Source organism: Diabrotica virgifera, chromosome 4, assembly GCF_917563875.1.
Source record: "Diabrotica virgifera virgifera chromosome 4, PGI_DIABVI_V3a".
Taxonomy (NCBI): domain Eukaryota; kingdom Metazoa; phylum Arthropoda; class Insecta; order Coleoptera; family Chrysomelidae; genus Diabrotica; species Diabrotica virgifera.
In genome coordinates this window covers 167,292,088-167,314,867 of record NC_065446.1, presented here as the reverse complement: position 1 = coordinate 167,314,867, position 22,780 = coordinate 167,292,088, and the positions used below count along the sequence as shown (strand labels likewise).

General features: G+C 32.7%; 1 protein-coding gene across 4 annotated transcripts in view; it reads right to left on the bottom strand.

Annotated features, from left to right (window-relative positions):
• The window catches only part of LOC114342827 (uncharacterized), a 117,165-nt gene that overhangs the window by 17,350 nt on the left and 77,035 nt on the right, over positions 1-22,780 (bottom strand). For 2 of the 4 annotated variants that reach the window (XM_050649786.1, XM_028293638.2), the window contains 2 exons: positions 18,978-19,156; positions 12,845-13,230 (listed from right to left, as the gene is read on the bottom strand). The exons of the other annotated variants lie outside the window; for them this stretch is intronic. In XM_050649786.1, coding sequence (XP_050505743.1) covers positions 12,977-13,230; positions 18,978-19,156 — 433 coding nt within the window. In that variant the 3' untranslated portion in view covers positions 12,845-12,976. Of the gene's footprint in view, positions 1-12,844; positions 13,231-18,977; positions 19,157-22,780 lie in introns of those variants that run through there. 4 annotated transcript variants of the gene reach the window in all.

The window sequence follows — 22,780 nt, the reverse complement described above, 5'->3', positions numbered from 1 at the left end:
AATAAAAAGTAATTAGAATAAATACTCATTTACTGAACTAAATTACATCAAAAACTGCCACTGCGAATAAAACAAATTTGTGTTTTTTGACCAAAAAAAATACATTGAAATACTACATTCTAATCTGAAATTAATTATTGTAGTATTATACCTACCTACCAGTCAAGTATTCAAAGTTATTTTCATTATTAATATTATAGACTAAGAGCCGCTATAGGTGAAATTTCTTAATCATTTTAGGCACGACGGGACCCTACAACTTAAATAGTAGAACCTAAAAGAAAACGTTTGAGCACTGTGCGGTCACTTTTCAGTGGCACATGCGTCTACAGTGGCGCATCAAACTTTCCACTTCTGGACGGGATACATAAATTAAAAAATACCCTCCCTCATTACCAGAATTTAATTTTTTTCATTTTTTTAAGTTCTATGTGATTAAGACATAAGATTTATCGTAATTTTAAACCACCACCCCCTTCTCCCTGCCCCCACCATCAAAAACTTTATTTTTCGATTTTATTTTTTTTTGGTGGGATGCAATCAATTTTAAAATTTCAAAAAATTCACACGCATAGTTAAGGCTTTTATAAAACACGTCTATTTTTATAGACCTGTAGGTTGAGTGTACACATAACCTTAAAAAAATTTTAAATTTTGTTTTTTGGAAAAAAGTGTATAACTTTTTTTTGGGGATAGCTGCAGATCTAATTTTTTTCTTAGTCTTGTGTATTTTATCAAACACTATATTTCTAATTTTTTTCAGATTCTTCTGTAACGCTGGTCACCTTCAAAAATCCAAAAAACTGTTTTTTGAGGGGGTTTTGAGGGGGTTTGAACGTGTTTTTCTGATTTTTAAATATTCTGAAGGATTCAGTTACTTCAAGTTACATACAACCTATAAAAACAAAATTGATTTGATATATTATGAAGTCTATAAAATAAGGAAAATCCCCCACAACCCCCCAAAAAACAGTTTTTTAGATTTTTGAAAGTGGGGAGCCTTACGGAAAAATCTTAAAAAAATTAAAAATATAGTGTTTGATAAAACACACAAGATTAAGAAAAAATTAGACCTGCAGCAATTCCTCAATAAAAGTTATACGCTTTTTTGAAAAAAAAATTCTTCTAATTTTTTGAGGTTATGTACACTCTACCTATGGGTCTATAAAAAAAAGGCATGTTTTATAAAATCCTCAGCTACGCGTGTGAATTTTTTGAAATTTTAAAATTGCATCCCAAAAAAAAAATAAAAACGAAAAATGAAGTTTTTGATGGTGGGGGCAGGGGGAAGGGGGTGGTGGGTTAAAATTACGCTGAATCCTATGTGTTAATCACATAGAACTTAAAAAAATAAAAAAATTTAATTCTGTTAGTAAGGGAGGGTAACTTTTAATTTATTTATCCCGTCCAAGTGGAAAGTTTGATGCGCCACTGTCGACGCATGTGCCACTGAAAAGTGACGGCACAGTGTTCAAACGTTTTCTTTTAGGTTCTACTATTTATTTAAGTTATAAGGTCCCATCGTACCTAAAATGATTAAGAAATTTCACCTATAGCGGCTCTTAGTCTATTACAAGATAATGAAAATAAATTAAAAATAATGCTACAATTTTTGTAAAATTCTTCTTCTTCTTGTAGTTTCATGGCCTCCACCTCTTAGGTACTTGGCCAGTCCTCATTTTTGTAAAATTTGTTGTCTGGCAAAAGTGTTAAACTGTTAGCGAGAGCACTCACCAACGTGGAAACCAAATGGGGTGCAAGTGGTGTGGTGTCCCAGTGGCAGGTAGAATTGCTAAACCATAATAAACATATGTAGTACCTTTCGATACATGCGACTACGGCCCTGATTCTAATTCATTTCGACAGTCGCAATTTCATTTCGACACCGCCATGACAGCCGCAGAGTATAGCGATTCTTATTAATTTCGATATTAGTTACAACTGGGGATATTAACCTTATCATGTTGAGACTGCTCAGAATTTGGGTTGGCGCTTCGGTTTATTGGAATTTGTTGATAGTCTGGGAAAATTATCGAAAAAATGCCATTTTTGGGAAAAATTATTTACCAGCTATTTTATTGCTAAAATCGAATCTTAAGATTGCATATATTAGTAATATGGGGTATGACAAGTCCGCAGAGAGTGTGTTATTTTATTTATAAACAAATTAGCACTCCTAAATCTTCTTTTTTTTTCAATTAGTGGTCTGTAACTCCTAAAATTTTTCCTTTGAGCCAAAAACACTCAAATAAAAATTCACCGTAATTTAGTTCTGCACAAAGTTATTTTTTTTTCCGATTTCCTTCAACAAAAATTTTACTCAGAAAATCCGAGTTTCCCAAAAAATCTGCAATTTTCAATTAAAATTTTAGGGAAGTACCTAATTATTTATCAATAATTAAATAATTGATGACATGAAAGATTTATTATAGTAGATTATACAGAGGGGCTAAATTATGGAATAAATTCATTTCTTTAAAACGGACGATTTTGGAGCAAAATCCCGAAAGAGGTCGATTTTTATTTTTAAATTACAATTTTTTGGCATATATTTCATACTAGTGACGTCATCTATCTGAGCGTGATGACGTAATCGATAATTTTGTTAATGGAAATAGGGGTCGTGTGGTAGGTCATTTGAAAGGGCGTTCAATTCTCTATTCAGTAATATAAACATTAATATCAGTAGGTATTTATACAGGGTTGCCATTTTTTGAATTAAATTAATTGGCGCAAAAAGAAGAACGTATGTAATTTATTTAACTCAAAATACATTGTACTGCTGTCAGAAAATAGAAAAAAAGGTTTATTTCACAAATAATATATATAATTATTCAAAATAAACATTTTTTTTTCTATTTTCTGACAGCAATAGAATGTATTTTGAGTTAAATAAATTACATGCATTCTTCTTTCTTGCGTCAATTAATTTAATTCAAAATTTTTTTTGGCCTCCCTGGATAAATAATAATATTAATGTTTATAATACTGAATAGAGAATTGAACGCCTTTGTAAATGAGCTACAACACGAACCCCTATTCCTATTTAAAAAAATAATCGATTACGTCATCACGCTCGGATGGATGACGTCACTAGTTTGAAATATATGCCAAGAAATTTAATTTAAAAATAAAAATCGACCTGTTTCCGGATTTTTCTCTAAAATCGTCCATTTTAGAGAAAATGAATTTATTCCATAATTTAGCCCCTCTGTATATCAGGAGACCGGCGACAATCTAACGAATAGTTTAGCAATAATTAAAATGTTAATTAAAAAATTTCGGTCGAAATAATAACCAGCAAGAATATGATACACCAGAATAACTATGATTTTCGTATAAAAAAGCACTATACCTATTCAACGTACCTTACAGGATTGAAATTGGACCATTTGAGCGGTCTCAGGAATGTTATAAAGAAACAATTTTTTGGCTTATAAACAAATAGAACCCCTCAGAAAATATTAGATTAAATTAAATTAAGTTAACGCTGTTGAAAAGGGCACGGCTTCTGTGTCCTTTTCGAAGAAAAACAAATTGAATTGCGAGGACTGATTCCAGGTATAACCGGTCAAAGGACATCGCACACATCTTATGGAAAATATAATGTCACTCAAATTCAATAAAATTTATACGAATAGATTCGTTTTAAATTAACGGTCAAATCTTACCATTGCGCCAACTCTTAATTATGATTAATTACGGCGCAAATTGCAATTAAAGTTTATCGAAATCACATTTTTGGAGTCAGTAAAACTGTCAGTTACAATCACTCTTGCTCTGGGTGCTATTCAAAAGAGCTTAAACCCCGCTGGGCCTAAGCGGATTAGTGAAACTAATCCGCTGATTGATGGAGTACCGACAATTTGGGTATTATAAAATATTTTTTCTCTCTCTAACTTATGTACGTATCCATTTGATTTCAGATTTATTTATATCAATTTCTGCTCTTATTATTGAAAATATGGAGTTGGCGCAATGATAAGATTTGACCGTTAATTTAAAACGAATCTATTCGTATAAATTTTATTGAATTTGAGTGACATTATATTTTCCATAAGATGTGTGCGATGTCCTTTGACCGGCATTCGCGACAGAGTTATAAACAACAGGATTTTAATCTTTGAACCATTAGATACCTTTTAATTCCGGTCCTCTTTGTACATACAAATTTTCATATCTTCAAGACACTCATAACAAAAAAGATTTATGTCACTGTCGCCAAATTATTTAATTATTGATAAATAATTACTTCCCTCAAATTTTAGTTGAAAATTAAAGATTTTGTTTGGAAAACCCGAATTTTCCGAGGAAAATTTCCGTCGAAGGAAATTGGAATAAATTATCAATGTGCAGAATTAAATTACTGTCAATTTTTATGTGAGTGTTTAGGTTTAAAGTTAAAATTTTCGGAGTTATAGAGCAATAATAAAAAAAAGATTTCGGAGCGCTAATTTGTTTATAAACAAAATAGCACACTTTCTGTGGACTTTGCACAGCTATACTACTAATATAGGAAATCATAAGATTTGATTTCAGCATGTCCAGCAATAAAATAGCTGGTAATTAATTTTCCTTGTTTTTTACTAATTTTCCCAGATTATTGCCTTACATCTTTCATTGAGTTGATGATTCATGTTGTGGACATTCTCAATTATTATATTTCTAATTTAATACTATTCTATCTAATTCCTCAAAACAAGCAAATTTCAGTTAAACCCAGCTATATTATAATACCTTTTGCTTTAGTTTTCCTTGGCCGTTCACCAAACCTAACCTCGCTTTTGGCCATTCATTCATCTCCGTGTCAAATAATTTCGACAGTCGAAATTATAATATCAACACCCTTTTTAAAGTCGCTATTAATTTCGATAGTGGCTATTTCATGACGTCACTTCGTTAGTTCAACTAAAATCCACAAGGCTCGCACAATCGCATTTCAACCGTCGCCATATTGAAAGCGACTTGTTTTTGGTCGAAATTTGATTTAGAATCAGGGCCTACATCTGTTCTGTTTATACAGGTTTAGTAATTCTACCTGCCACTGGGACACCACCACCACACCAAAAGTGGTAGAAAATCAACACCCGGAGCCAAAAGCTTGAAGTTTTACAGCCGTTTCAGGAAAATCTCCATACCGGTTTGAGACAGGTCGCACTAGATAATAATGTCCACGAATCAGCTTCCACGAAGGAGAAGTGGCAACCGAGCAAAGTAAAGCTTCCCCAGGAATTGTTAAGCCCGCCACTCACGTTCCAACGCCGCAGTAGCGATTTTATCGAATGCAATTGCAGTGCAATAAAATCGAATGAAAACACACACGTACCGATTTTTCAGTACGACTTTTACTTTAAAAGAAACATGTCAGATAACGATTTACTTTTAACAGCTCTTGCTGTTTGTGTAACCGATAATAAACGAAAAAATACAAGAAACGTAAGTAGTGGTCACTATCAAATCAACAAAAATGGAAAACTGTTACTTGAATTCTGTTTAGACAATATAGGCTATTGATTATGTACTATAGAAAGGAACTACAACGTTAACGGGGTTTTATTATTTCATATGGTCAATGAATCTCTCTATATGAAAAAACCGCGGAGTGCTACCATTTAAAGGGGTGCGTTTTTGAGAAATGGGTGAATTAGTCCCTGGGCACAGGTTACATTAGGGTGCGTTCTATGCACTTTTGGTACAAACACGTCTACATAAAAATTGTTCCTCGTTAAATTTCCTATCTAAATATAACTTTTTAAAGTCAAAGATACTTTTTTTTACAAAAATATATTCAAAAGAAAAAGCACAAAGAAACCCAACAGAAAGAAATTTTGTTTTTTGTCCCATAACTTTTGTCCACGGGGATATAGGTATAGACATTGCTTCACAGAAAAAAAACTTACATATTTTCTCTTTAAAATGATCTTTGGTAGAGGTCATTAGGATTTACAGTTTTCGAAATATGATTTTTCAAAGTTCGCCACTCACAGCAATTTTGGGCAATTTTCCTTGTTATTTCGCAAATATTGTTCTGTAACTTTTTTCTACGTAACTTTAGGTATAAGCAATGGTACATGTAAGAGGAATAGAAATCAATTACCTTTAAAATGGTCTACTGTATAATGTTGTACGACTTCTTTTAAAGAGGTTATCTTTTTCAAGACTTTTAACTTTTTTTTACTATATTATAACTTTTTTTATATATGGTATATATTATATAATAAAAAAGAAAGCTTATTCTGTTTACTTTAAAATGGTGTATTATAAAAAATTCTAGGGTTATTTTTGAATAAGATATGCTTTTTGAAATTGTAAAAAGTACTTGCAACGATTTTTGATTTTAGGATTATTTTTTAAATTCCTCATTATAACTTTTTTATGTGATTGTGTTATGATTGAATCTTATTTTTTATAGGTAATACTTTGGATCCACTTGACTCGGCCGGGCAAACTTGAAAATATGGATTAATTCCAACATTTACTGTCAAAGCTCCTGCATCACAAGCTTTGCTTGAAAAAATAGCATGTAAATGTACCAAAGGATGTACAAAAAACTGCGGTTGTTGGAAGATACGAATTAGTTGTTCAATATTCTGCAAAGGGTGCATGTGCATGGGTACTAATTGTGGGAAGTTTAAGATAACTGAGGTGTCAGAGGAAGATATTGAAGCTAATGCCAACGAAGAGATGGACTTTGGTTTTGAAAATTTTTTAAATGTCAACGTTTAAATAATTTTAACTAAAGTGATGTTTTTTAAGACTAATGTTTATGTAATTTTTGTAAAAGAAATAATTTTAAATAATACAGGTAAAAAAATATCAAATAATCACTCGGTTTCCACTATGTATTTTAATATAGATGATACATCATTTTAAAGAACAGAAAGTAAGCCCTCTTAATTGCGCAATATATGGATAGTATATTCATGTACAAGAAATAAAAAGTTATAATGAGAAATTTCAAAAATAATCGTAAAAAATGTAAAAAATAATATTTCTTTATATTAGGTATTATATAATATATAATATATTATATAATAATTTTGTTTTATTTTTATATTATATTATAAAAAAATCGTTAAAAGTATAAAACCTTGAAAAACCATAATCTCTTTAAAAAAAGTCGTACAACGTTATACAGTAGACCATTTTAAAGGTAATTGATTTCTATTCCTATTACGTGTACCATTGCATATACCTAAAGTTACGTAGAAAAAAGTTACAGAACAAAATTTGCGAAATAACAAGGAAAATTGCCCAAAATTGCTGTGAGTGGCGAACTTTTAAAAATCATATTTCGAAAACTGTAAATCCTAATGACCTCTACTAAACATCATTTTAAAGAGAAAATATGTAAGTTTTTTTTCTGTGAAGCAATGTCTATACTTATATCCCCGTGGACAAAAGTTATGGGACAAAAAACAAAATTTCTTTCTTTTGGGTTTCTTTGTGCTTTTTCTTTTGAATATATTTTTGTAAAAAAAAGTATCTTTGACTTTAAAAAGTTATATTTAGATAGGAAATTTAACCAGGAACAATTTTTATGTAGACGTTTTTGTACCAAAAGTGCATAGAACTCACCCTAATGTAACCTGTGCCCAGGGACTAATTCACCCATTTCTCAAAAACGCACCCCTTTAAATGGTAGCACTCCGCGGTTTTTTCATATATAGATGTCCATTGACCATATCAAATAATAAAACCCCGTTAACGTTGTAGTTCCTTTTAGCTATCTTATTTTGAATATAATCAATAGCCTAATAATATGATGATCATGAATACACATTTACAACACAAAAAGATACATCATACGAGAAGAAGTAATATCAAAAAAACGAACAATCAATTATTGACTATACTATAGTACAAAAAGCAGAGAGGAGCTGGATAAAAGACGTAAGGGTGAGAAGAAACTATGAAATATGCAGTGATCACTACCTGCTGCAAACTACATTTAACAGCAAAGGAAAAGAAAAAAAAAGCATATATGAAAAGAATATGAAAAACAAGGAAATCATTAAAATACTAAGGGAAGAATCAACAAAAATTAGATATAAGGAAGAATTAGAGAAGGAAATGGACAAAGAAGAAGAAATGACAGAAACAGTAGCAAAACTAGTAGGTATGCAGGACCACAAGAAACAACAGAAAAGTGAAACGGACACCATGATGGAATCAGGAGGTAAAAATCGAAATAAAAGAAAAGAAGAAATTGTAGATAGGATACTTACAAGACATAATGCAATAGTCTAAGATACGATATAAGGTCGATTTGTACCGATCTGTTTAATGAATAAAAATTATTGGATATGTAATTTAGCATGTTAACAATTACAAAAAACAAGGGTTGCCAGATCTAATCTTGTTCTAACTATAATTAATTAATAATTAAAAAATGAAATTTTTTTTATAAATTTAAAAAAAAATTCGACCCGGGCAAATATTATTTTAGATTTTTTAGGTCGTTCTAAACAAAAAAGGTCTGATGTAATTTTTCTCTAAAGTTGATCATTTTCTAGTTATAAACAATTTAAAACTGAAAAAAGAACGAAAGATTACGATTTTCAAGGCTCAAAAACATAAGTATAAAATATCATTTTTAAAATTACGAAGTACATTCAAGTTCAAATATTATTCTATCAGTTCTTGATAAGTCTTTTGGACTTATTTCATTCTGAAACATTGTTTTTTAGTTGTTAATGCCCGTCTCCCCATAAGAAACCTTCCTCATTAACAATTAAAAAAATATGTTTTAGAATAAAACATGGCTAAAATTCTTACCGAGACCTGATAGAAAAAAGGTTTGAACTTGAATTTATGTACTTGATGATTACAAAAATAATATTTTTATTGTGTTTTTGACCCTTGAAAATTTCATCTTTCGTTCTTCTTTCAGTTTTAAAATTGTTTATAACTCGAAAACGATCAACTTTAGAGAAAAAATACAAAAGACCTTTTTTGTTTAGAATGATCCAAAAAATCTGAAATAATATCTGCCCGGGTCGAATTTTTTTTTAAATTCATAAAAAAAATGTCATTTTTTAATTATAGTTAGAACAAGATTAGATCAGGCAACCCTTGTTTTTTGTAATTGTTAACATGCTAAATTACATATCCAATAATTTTTATCCATTGAGCATATCGGTGCAAATCGACCTTATATCGGATCCTCTACTACAACCAAAATATTAAAGATACAAAATACAATAAAGAAAATCTCAAATTGTTTTATAGAACACTGAAAACCCTACGACGCCACAAAGAAATAAATCTAAAACAAATAATGACCAAGAATGGAAAAATAGTAACTGATGACAGAGACATAATGGAAAGATGGAGAGAACATTTCGAACAACTGTTGAATGAACTGTTGAACTGTTGAAAAAGAAGAATTAAAGGAATCAATATTAAAGATAAAGACTGGCGAAGCTCCTGGGAGCGGTGAAGTTAGTCCAGAGATGTTGAAATATATAGGAGAAAAGGCAAAGAAAAGACTATTATACATCCTTAATCTGTCTTAAAAAACGGAAGAGACTGTCAGAACTATAGAGGCATATCCCTTTTATCTGTCGCAGCAAAACTATACGAAATAATAATAGAAAGAAAAATCAGGATATAAATAGAACATAAACTACATGATGTACAAAGCAGATTCACAAAAGGATATAACACACAAACCATATTATCTTTACTATGCAACAGGTAATAGAAAAAGCCTTAAAGAAAAATAAACAAGTATGCGTAAGTTTTATAGACATGGAAAAAGCATTTGATTAAATCGAAAGAAAAACTATATGCGAGAGCCTGAAAAAGAAACAAGTACACGAAGGCCTGAAAGGTGCAACAAAAAGTATATACAGGGTGGGGCATTACTGTGACAAAGTCTAATTACTCGTTTGTCGTAAGAGATACGAAAAAAAGTTATTTAAATAAAAGTTATGGCACAGATAGGACCATAATTTAATAATATTTTCAAATATACAGGGCCATCCGAATTGACAGGGTGACACAAACTTATGTTTTTTTAAATGGAGCACCCTGTATATGTTTACATTTTTGGATTCTCCTCGATGTCTTGCTTCATAAAATATAAGGTTTTTTTAATAGTATACGAGGTAGTTTAAGAGATAATTACGTTGTTTTGCTAATTTAGTAGCAACATTCTCATGTAGAATTGTAGTGATATGACATAAACATTTCTATTTATGTTCAAAGGTTTTTTAATATAGTCTACTATTGTCAAACATTAATAATATAGCGAAATGTTTAATTTTAATATACAGTGTTTGTCGAAACTCGGAATAAGTATTTTCTGAGTTTTCTTAAATGGAACACCCTGTATTTTAGTATTGTAATGAAATGATATATTATGGTACTTTTTTAATTCTTAAATATTCCCTATACCGAACTGCTTTAGTTTTTCGTGATTTATTACGTCAAACATTAATTGCAACAAAAATTACGTGAAATTGTATTAGGTGGCAGTGAAAATATTAAATCAAAAATAATTTTTCGAAAAAAAATAAATATTAATCTAGACTGATTCTTAGTTTATGAATATTGGATGAAGTATCCAAAAACCTAAGTAGTTAAGATTGATGGTGCGTAAAATTTTAATAAAAACATACATACTTAGTTGGCTATGACAATTTTGCTAAAACATTTGACATTATACTATTTTTATAGTTTCAGTTGCTTTGTTACCATTACTTATATAATTTTTTCTATCAAGGATCTGATTAAAATGGTTTTTGTGCTAGGAGAGTATAACAAAAATGTGCTACTAGCAATAAGAATTTTTCATCAGCAATTCCCTGATAGACGACAACCAAGAAAAGAAACTTTTGAAGGTATACTAGAATGTTTTTAACGGACTGGATACTTAAAATACGAGAAACCTGATCAAATAAATACTATTGTAAATCAATAAAATAAATTAAATGTAATCCTTAGTGTCACTGAGGATCTGCATATTAGGACGACCGTTCTTATAAACTAAGTATCTAGTCTGTTGAAACCGTTTTAGTATACTTTTAAAAGTTTCTCTTCTTGGTTCTCATCTAGCAGGGAATGGCTGATGAAAAATTCTTATTGCTAGTAGTACAATACCAGAGAACGGCAGTTCTCGCCAGTGGCGCACACCAACACCCCCCTGCACGCGACACTATTATATACACGAAATTTTCGATTTTCTAAATCTGACTGATTTGAAAGATGGGCCAAGTCCCATCTTAAAGTTCAGGAAAAGACTCACCCATTCATATATCAACCATCCATTTTGGTCCAAGGGTGTGGATTTTACGGCCCTTTCTATTTAGAGTCTGTTTTTCGTTCTAGTCCCCAAAACTCCCAAAAACTTCAAAAATTTAGGTCCGACCTTTGCGGCTTCTAATAGTACTGATCATTACCTTTCCAACAATTTTGAAAATCGGTTGTACTATTCAAAAGTTACCGAGCTCAGAAGTATGACTAAATTTTTATTTAAAAAAGGGAAAATGTTTGTGGATATGTATGTGTGTTTGAAAGTTAAACCGATTTGAATTTTTTTTTCTGTGTTTGAAGAGGGGGTCAGGGTCGATTCAGAACCGGTGTAGTTTGTGACTTTTGACCACCCATAAGCCAGCTAGAGGACTTGGTAGGTACAAAACGGCATATTTTTTGGGGGTATATATCTTCGAATCAAGAAGAGACAGGAGAAACGTAAATACACCAAATCAATAGTGTTGAGTTAAGCTTTCAAATGGCGTCTAAGCCGTCAGGATCAGACATATACACGGCTCAGTATAGCCGAAAAACTGAAAAACTATACTTTGAAAATTTTGCTTTTTCGACAATTACTCAAAATTTCAACCTACGAATTGCGCCAATAACTGAGCGTTTGTATAAGGACTCCAGATGAATCTAACGGTGTATACATCATATCCGGGAAAATTCGAATTTTTAAGTTATAGGCTTCATAAGTATGATCAAATCTATTTCCTACGGGAAAAGCGGTTTCTCAAGCTCAATAATAAAAAGCTCAATAAAAAACCGTTAAACACCTTAAAAATGAGTGGCGCATACAATAGTCCAGCTACAAAAGATCTAATATGAATATTACGTGGCGCGAAAATGTATTTTCATTTTGATGTAAAACAAAATTCTAGTGTTATTGACGTAAACGCGCCACAGAAGAGTTTCAAAATTCAAACTGTATCAAAGTTACTCTTTTGTGGCGCGTTTACTTCAAATTTAGCAAATATTATGGAAAAATCTTTTAAAATAAAACTAGAATTGTGTTTTGCATCAAAATGAAAATACATTTTTATTATTACTTCTTGGACATTCCATTGGACGTTCGTGGACATTCCACGAACATACGCCTCTTTTGGATTACTTCGACAACGAATATTTTACTGTGCAACATAAGAAATACGAAAGTAAATGTAATGGCGCTAATAATTATTCCAACAAACAACAATGTAATTTGCAATTTACTTTCGTTCTCCTTATTTTGCACAGTAAAATATTCGTTGTCGAAATAATCCAAAACAGGCGTATGTTCGTGGAATAGCGTATATACGATCTTTTGTAGCTGGAATATTGTATGCGCCACTCATTTTTAAGGCGTTTAGCGGTCTTTTATTCTTGTTTTTGTTATACTCTCCTATCACAAAAACCATTTTAATCAGTTCTTTATTACAAAAATTCATATAAGTAATGATAACAAAGCAACTGGAACAGTAAAAAAATAGTACAATGTCAAATGTTTAGTTATATACCGTTTAGTTATATACTGTATACCGAGTTATTATATTTCAATTGGTACATCTACTCCATAATTTATATTAAAAAAAAACACAAAATCTTAATGGATCCAAGCATTTTATTAGTACATATTGTTAGTTTTATATAATATACTTTTTAATTATTGTTTGTACTATTATAAAATATATCAAATACTTGATATAATAATTAATTGGATAACATATCCCAAATTTCAGACTTTCCCTTTTAAGTTTTCTTTGTCATTGGTCAACTTCTTATAATCTTCTATGGAAAAAACACCATCTTCCGTAACCACATGTAAGTTATCGGCACAGACAAGAGAATTAATGTGAGGATTGTGTATTTCACATATTTGAGTAGAGCACGCAGCAGCTGGATCTCCACTACCTGCTAAGCTTCCCAGCCAATATTCGTTTCCTGGTAAAGCATTTCCATCCCAAGCATAAGAAACGACTAATAGTTTTCCTATAAAATAAAAAATTTAATAAGAGAATTTTAAATAAATAAAAGAAGAATAAAATAAGGCAAATTAAGATCTTCTTTTTGTGTAGACATGATTCTGTCTGTTTTTTTTACGGCTGTCGCCGCTTCTCCGTCCAAATTTCCATCTTTTTCTGTCATATGCAGTTGCCTCTTCTAAGTCTCTTGCCGCCATTGCTTCATCAATATCGTTGCGCCAACTTCTCCGTGGTCGTCCTCTCTTTCTTCTTTCAGGAGGGATCCATTCCAGTACTCTTCTAGGCAATCTGTACTCTGGCATTCTTTTAACATGTCCGAACCAGATTAATTGTTTTCTCTCTATGTCATCATTGATATTTCGCTCCATTTTCATTTCGTTTCTTATTTGTTCATTTCTAACTCTCTCCAGTTTCGATCTACCGCAGCTTCGTCTCAGATAATCCATTTCTGTCGTCATAAGTTTGTTTCTATTAGCTTTTGTTGGCGTCCCATACTTCCGAACCGTAAAGTGTAATACTTTGGACTATACTTCCGTAAATGTCTTTTTTGGTTTTTCGTCGAATTGTTTTTTGCCACAGAAGAGAGTTTAAGGCACGGGTCGCTGCTCTGCCCTTATTTATTCTTTCCCTGATTTCATCTGCGCTTCTTGTTGAAAATGACCCCCAAATATTTGCAGGATTGCACGCCTTTGATTTTGTCGTCTTCCAAGACTAGGTCACATATTTCATCTGTTCCCACTGAGAGATATTCACATTTTGTCATATTCATGTTTAGATCTGCCACCTCATATTCTTCTTGCAGCTTTCTTACCATATAGCTAAGATCGTAGCTGTCTTCGGCAATTACTACCTGATCATCCGCAAAGAAAAGTGTATATAGCGTGTTTTCTCCCACCGTTATTCCCATGTTTCTACATTTTTTACCCATTTCACTAAGGATCTGTCCAAATAGATTTTAAATAAGGTGGGTGACAGACAGCAGCCTTGTCTTAGTTCCTTTGTTGTTTGAAAAGGGGAGGTGATTTCTTGTCCCATTTTAATTCTTGCAAAGTTTTGTTCGTAGTATTTTTGAGTGGTGTTAATAAGAATTGGGTTTATTTTCAAGTTACCCATTTCTATACATAGTTAGAGATCGGTACACTGTCATATGCTTTTTCCAAATCTATTAAAGCTATATGGGTTTCTCTATTTCTCTGCACTCGTTTTTCCATTGCAATTGTTAATGTGAAAATATTATCCATAGTGGAGCGTCCGGCCCTAAATCCCGCTTGTTCTTCGGGTTGTTTGTCTTTAATATTATTTTCTATCAGGTTCCGTAGTACTTTTGAGTATAGTCGGCCTATAGTCGCAATCACTGCGATCCCTCTATAGTTTTTAGGATCCGTATTTGTGCCTTTCTTGTGTATTGGAGAAATATACGATTGTCTCCATTCTTCTGGAACTTCTTCTCCGTTTAAGCATCTTTCGAATAATTTTCGGATCATTTCAAACAGAGTTGATGATCCATACCTAATCAACTCTGGATGTATTCCGCCTGGGCCTGGAGATTTTTTAAATTTCATTCCCTTAACTGCTTCTTTCACTTGTTCTACTGATATTGCTATTCTTCCTTCTACTTCCACTTGTCCATTTGTCTGTTTTTTAATGTACCTTCAGTAATTCCATCGTTTTTGTGCTCTTCCCACTGATCGTCTTCCTCTTGATGAACCGTCTCTCGCTGTTCTTACTACTCTATTTGTTGTCACTCAGCTTATGTGGTCGTTCCATTATACTCTTCTGTTATTTTTTCAGTTATTAATGTTGACCACCTTGCTTTTCCGTCGTATATCTGCACTTTAGATCTATCCCTAAAGATGCTAAAGGAGCTTAAACAAGAACCTGAGAAAATCCGTTTAAAAATGAATTTAAAATAAAACAAAAGTGATAACAAATCAAAATATCACAATCGACTTAGATGGAAGTGAGATCGAAAGTGTCGAAGAATATATTATACCTAGGTCACACGATCAAACTAGACATACAGAATCAAACGCAGAGATAATTATATGAATCCGAATGACTTGGGCAGCAGTAGGAAGCCTTATTGATGTGCTAAAAAACAAAAAGATACCAAAAAATCTAAAAAAAAAAAGGGTATCTAACAGTTGTATTCTACCAGTTATGGCCTACGGAATGGAGACCATTACACTTACAGAGGTAGCAACCAATAGATTTAGAACGACACAGAGGGCAATCGAACGAGCTATGTTAGGAGTATCTCTGAGGGAACACATACGAAAATAGGACGTTCGAAGGAGAAAGAAGGTGAAATATATTATTGGAAGAATTGCGCAAATGAAATGAAACTAGGTACGATACGTGGAACGACAAAATATCGAAAGGTGGACGAGAACATTGTACATTGGAGACCATGCGAGCACAGTAGTGGTAGAAGAAGACCACAAAAACGATGGCTAGACGACATCAAAGCAAAAATAGCGAGAAACTGGCACCAAATATCACAAAACGAATAAAAATGGAAAACTCATGGGGAGGTCTTTGTCAAAAAGTGGATGTAAACAGGCTGAAGAAGAAGAAGAACGTCTATCTCATAGTATCTTACCATCAATCTTTCGAATCTGCTGTTTCTAGCATTCTTTTTGTACTCTCTGTATCAGGTCGTGTGTCTGCCGCGTATGTCATGATTGGTCTGATGACTGTTTTGTAAATTCTGCCTTTCATTTCTATTCAGATATTTTTATTTCTCCATAATGTTTCATTCAGGCAACCTGCGGCTCTATTTGATATTTGATGCTAGATATTTAAACTCCATGACTTGTTCTACATATTATCTGGCCATCCAGCTCTAATTTTTTACATCTTAGTAGATTTGTTGTTATTACCATGCATCTGGTCTTTTTTCGGAAAGTGATCTGTTGGGAAAATGAACAGGTAAAATTTTCAAGCAGTTATATTAAATTGGTGCAGCATACGTTGTAAATCATCTTCACTTGGAGATTGTATTGCGTCGTCTGCATAGCAGATTATTTTAAGTTGTGTTTCTCCCATTTGGTACATTCCTTTAGTTCTTAATTTTTTATTATTTTTCATCCATGACCAATAAAGGACTCAGGGAATTCCTCTGTCTTATTCCCTTGCCAGCAGCAATTGGGTCAGTTAGTCCTTCTACTTTTGCTTTTATTGTATTGAAATGAGTAAAAATAATTTCGACCACGAGTCCAGTATTCTGTTAACCGAGGTACAGTAGTAGCAAGCGGAGCCGCTAGGAGAACACTCCAATAATGCGTCGCAGATTAATTTAATGAAACGTGGTCATTTTGTACTCTATAACCGAGTAAGGTATGGCAAAAAAGAAAATATTCCTTTTCGTTTTGATTCAATTCGAGTCACTTGCCATCTTCTGACACCTGATGTTTCGGAATCTATCCCTTTTCAAAGAGGCTTCGCAAGAAGACTGAATTGAATCATAACGAAACGAAGAAGAATTGTAGATATTAAAATATTTGCAGCGGAGTGTGGTTAGACTGTCCTCTAACGGGGAATGACGAAATGAGTGAAAATAATTTCGACCACGAGTCCAGTATTCTGTTAACCGAGGTACAGTAGTACCAAGCGCCGCCGCTATAAGAACACTCCAGTAATGTGCTTCTCCAGTGTTCTCCTAGCGGCGCCGCTTGGTACTACTGTACCTCGGTTAACAGAATACTGGACTCGTGGTCGAAATTATTTTCAATCATTTCGACATTCCCCGTTAGAGGACAGTCTAACCACACTCCGCTGCAAATATTTAAATATCTGCAGTTCTTCTTCGTGCAAATATTTAAATATCTGCAGTTCTTCTTCGTTTCGTTATGGTTCAATTCAGTCTTCTTGCGATGCCTCTTTGAAAAGGGATAGATTCCGAAACATCAGGTGTCAGAGGATGGCAAGAGACGAATTGAATCAAAACGAAAACGATTATTTTCTTTTTTGTCATATCTTACTCGGTTACAGAGTACAAAATGACCACGTTTCATTAAAGTAATCTGCGACGCATTATTGGAGTGTTCTCCTAGCGGCGCCGCTTGGTACTACTGTACCTCGGTTAACAGAATACTGGACTCGTGGTCAAAATTATTTTCAATCATTTCGACATTCCCCGTTAGAGGACAGTCTAACCACACTCCGCTGCAAATATTTAAATATCTGCAGTTCTTCTTCGTTTCGTTACGGTTCAATTCAGTCTTCTTGCGATGCCTCTTTGAAAAGGGATAGATTCCGAAACATCAGGTGTCAGAGGATGGCAAGAGACTCGAATTGAATCAAAACGAAAATGATTATTTTCTTTTTTATTGTGTTATTCTTGTTTACTTTTATTATAGGTAATGGTGTGTTCTATTTATTTATGTGCTTTCGTAGCATGCTTGGTACCGGATACTGAAACGAAGAAGAAGAAGCTGGTCTGGGAGGGGTCGTGGGCGGGACTCTCGCTGCTATTTAGATATCTGCTTGGGACATCCCAAAAAATAACCTTAACATTAAGAGGCATGGAGCCTAGACGAGGTATAAATTACCTGTCCTGATCTGATCTTTCAAAAAAGGTAATAAAATATATTATTAAACAACTACAAAAGTTCGTGTTTTATAATATGATATTTGAGATAATATAATAAATAATAATTAAAACGATAGAAAACATCTACCAGAACAACACAATAAAAGTAAAAGTGGAAGATGAACTAACTGACCCAATTTAAACCGGCAATGGGATAAGACAGGTGGATTCCTTGAGTCCTTAATTGTTCAACCTGATCATGGACGAAATAATAAAAAAAGTAAGAACTAAAAAAGGATAACAAATGAGCGAAAAACAACTTAAAATAATCTGCTATGCGGACGATGCAATACTGATCTCTCAAAGTGAAGATGATTTACATACAACGTATGCTGCACCAATTCAACATAATAGCCAGAAAATTTAACATGTTAATTTCCTCAAAAAAGACAAAATACATGGTTATAACAGCAGATCCAATAAGATGTAAATTGGAGCTGGAAGGTCAGATAATAGAACAAGTGATGGAGTTTAAATACCTAGGCATCACACTATCTAGCTACGGAAGACTCGAAACAGAAGTGGAAGATCAAGTGAATAGAGCAAACAGAGCCGCAGGTTGCCTGAACTACACAATATGGAGAAATAAAAATATCGGAAAAGAAATGAAAGGCAGAATTTACAAAACAGTCATCAGACCAATAATGACATACGCGGCAGAAACACGACCCGACACAGAGAGGACAAAAAGATTGCTCGAAACAGCAGAGATGAAAACCCTTCGAAAAATCGATGGTAAGACTCTATGGGACAGAGCTAGAAGTACAGATATACGACGGAGATGCAAGGTGGTAACATTAATAACTGGGTAAGAGGGAAGAAAAGAAGAATAGAATGGAATGACCACATAAGCCAAATGACAACAAATAGGGTAGTCAGGACAGCGACAGACGGTTCCCCAATAGGAAGACGATCAGTGGGAAGACCACGAAAACGATGGAACGACAACTTACTAGAGACACATTGAAAACACAGACAGAGTCATGTCTATATAAAAAGAAGAAGAAGAAGAAGATAATATAATAATATATTATAAAAAAAAATAATGTCTAAGTACTAAAATGTTGTTGTTTATTTGGGTTTATATGGCATCGGACACTAAATCCATTCGCCACAGTACTAAAATTAGTAATTAGGATAAAACCAATATTTTATTTTACCTGCATCTTCGTTTACTAGTTTGGCATGTGGTTCTCTGTTAAATATGTGAATTTTTATTCCTCCCTTTGCATGATTTTTTATAGAAAAAATGTCACCGTTTCCGTAACTTCCACAGCGACTCTCATGGATATAGGCAAAACAAATATCACTAACGTATTGTAATTTTTCACCAAGGCACCTAGAAAACAACTTTCATTTAAAGATATGAAAATATTAAAAACAATTTTTATAAATCTTACAACACGAAAAACGTTAGTGTTGTAAGATTAAAGTTTTTCTTAGCCGATTCGCTCGTCTATGCTCTATATCGATTTTAAACAAAAAGGCCTTTAGTCCTAAAAAATAACTTATTGCTATATTGAGACTTCAAAAAAAATGTTGGAAATATATTGTCAAGCAATTTTTTATTTGTAATTTACTATTCTAATTAGGAAATAAGCCAGAATTTAGTTGAGAAATGATGTTATTGACGTTTCGACTTCCACTTCGGAGGTCGTTATCTAAATACTAACAACCTCCGAAATGCAAGTCGAAACGTCAATAAAATCATTTTTCAACTTAATTTGTAGCTTATTTCCCAATTAGAATAGTAAATTACATAAATGCAACAAATAAATAGCTCCAGAACAATATGTTTAATTTGCTTACACTAATTCAATTTTCTATTTAGGGGAGTCAATAGAGAACGAAAACGTGCATTATTTCGAAAAAATTCAAAGAAGCTTATATTCTTCTAATAATTTTTTTGTTAGTTTATATACACTTAAAGGTAAAAAGTTCTACTCATAGATTTTTTCTTTTTTATTTTATTTTTTTTTATTAGATGATGGCACTTTTGTGCTGCACTTTTGGCCACCATACCACTGAAGCATATGTAATTGTTGGTTTTACCACCATGTTATAAATCCAATGTACCATGCCTGGTCTCAAACCCCACATATTTCCATGAGTACGCCTGGCTACCATTAACGTAGATCCTTAGTGGAAGAAATGAAAATAGGAATAATACTACGTAACTATTATAAGATTTAGAGATTATAAATATAACTACGTTAGAGTTTAGAGCTCGTTACATTGCAAATATACCACAAGAAACTAGGAAGAATAAAAAAACTTAAGAAAACTAAGAAATAGACTGAATGGTAAAATAACAGATTGAATATTCAAAATGTAACAATTATTGCATAAAAAATTGACGACAAAAATATCAAAAAAAAAATGTATCGGAACAACTCAGCCTCGTAAATCTATCATAAAATACTAGATTAATTATGTCAAAATTCCTCAAATATAAAAAGCGATAAGATAAACTAAAACCGCAATACAACTTTTGTTAACCAGGGAGGTCACGATTTTTCCAAGACACTGTTTGATACAGGTATCTAACAACTGCTTTCGATAAGTTTGGTGATAAGAGTACCTAAATAAACAAAAACAACGCACAAAAACAATAAACAAAATATTCAAAACATTAAACGTCATGTTTTACTTATAAACAATATACACTTCTCTAAGAAATTAACGCGCCACCTTAAAATTTTGTAATTTTTAATGTCTCGAATTTCCTAAACCTGTTGTCCGATTTAAATTATTTTTTAACATGTTATAGCCTTATTTTAGCAATATCGCTGTAATAATATTGTTGCTGGATAGGTAAATTGCCATTACATATATACCAGGTGTACCAATCAAACTGTGATTTTTTCTCAAAGGTAGCGTCACCCTATGGAATATTCTAGCATTTATAAAATACTCAAATTGAAACCCAACTATAACCTCATGTGGTCTTAACATTCTGTTTTGTGATGCATTCACTTTGTTGGAAAATAAAAAAGTTGGGTACTTTAAGAGATAGCCTTGTTTTTTGTCAATACAGGCTGTTTTTAAATAAGTATGGCAAACTTTAAAGGGTAATTCTACATGAAAAATAATGACAGTTTCATTTATAAACGTATGTCCGCAAATGCTTCGTTTCTGAGATACAGGGCGTTGAAATTTTTCTTACAGACTGACGATTTATTTATTGCTCTAAAACCGGTTGAGATACGCAAATAAAATTTGGTGGGTTTTAAGAGGTAGTTATTAGCATTTTTTTGACATACCTGTATAATTTTATGTACACCATTGGCTTCCATAAGGGTCATATTACGGTATGCGCGCCAAGGGTGAATATTAAATTCCTAATTGTATATCAAAATATTCGCAATAACCACCTCTTAAAACCTACTAAATTTCATTTGCGTATATCAACCGGTTTTAGAGCAATAAATAAATCGTCAGATTTTAAGAAAAATTTCAACACCTCCTATCTCGGAAACGAAGCATTTGCGGACATACCTACGTTTATACAGCAAACTGTCATTATTTTTTCATGCAGAATTACTCCTTAAAGTTTGCCATACTTATATAATAACAACCTGTATTGACGAAAAACAAGGCTAGTTGTTAAGTCGTTAAATTACCTAACTTTTTTATTATCCAACCTTAAGCGAATGAATAAAAAAACAGAACAAACAAAAACAAAACATGAGTTTATAGTTGGGTTTTAGAGGTAACACAGACGAAGCGGCGTACGTCGACTGAACCCCCGCTGAGATGTCGATAGCGACGCATCCCTTACTATATTTTGATGCTGTGACACACACCAGACGCTCTTAACATTTTCTATGCAGCGACTTTCTATCGACATATCCTGGGACCCATCCACCGCCAATCGGTTTTATGACTTCGACGGCATATCATAAATGAGTGTATCGTGGTGCATCACAGACGATTGAGCGGTTCTTTGGCGTTTCTTGTTGTGGGTGTTGCCAGATCTAGTTTAATGATGGAAATTACAGACTCGAACCATATTTTTACTTGAATTCTTTACTCCCATATCAAATTATTTTTATATGGGACTCATCGTATTTTTATTTTTTTTATCTTATAGCTTAAAGGGCGACTTAATTAGGTACATTTTTATCTGGAAAAAAAGTAATCTACTAAATAAATTATTTTTCAAACTCTTTGAAACTAATTTCACAAACAGTCAAAGAGAATTATCAAATCTGTAACCATTGACCAGTTTGACTTGACTTGAGTTATTTGTCAGAAGGATCGACCTTAATAAAAATAAAATTATTGACTCCATAAAAATAAACATAATAAACGCAGTTATTTTACCTTATTTATTATGCTCTACAGGCCTTTTATTTACAATTTTACATAATACAGTTTATACTACTAACTTATTATATACTTTTATTTGATGTATATTATGTAAACATTGCTGAACTATGAGTCTCCTATTTTTCGCCTTCTCTTTCCAGTGTATACTTTCCATTGATACTATTATATTCCTGAAACTTTCTTGCAGTCTTTTTCTTGGTCTACCTCGTCCTTTAGTCCCCAACTGGTCTTTTTAGCAGTACCATCTTTAACATTTTTTCCTTATCCATCCCCTCGACATGACCTGCCCACCTGATTCTTGATGACTTTGTGTATCTTATTATACTTGGTCCCTTGTAAAGCACACTTAATTCTTATGATTGGTGCTTCTATGCCAGCCGTCTTCTGTATCTGTATTATTTCTTCTTTCCCCTGAAAATAGCTCTAACTACGTTCCGTTCTCAACTCTCTATCATTTCTTCTTCTGTTTTATTTAGCACCCATGTCTCACATCCGTAGGTGACTGTTGCTCTTATTACGGTTTTGTATATTCTGCTTTTCGTCTTTCTCGATACGTACTTTACTTTATTTTGAATAATTTGTTTAATATTAATTTGTGAAACATCACTATTTCCCAATTAATGGGTTGGCA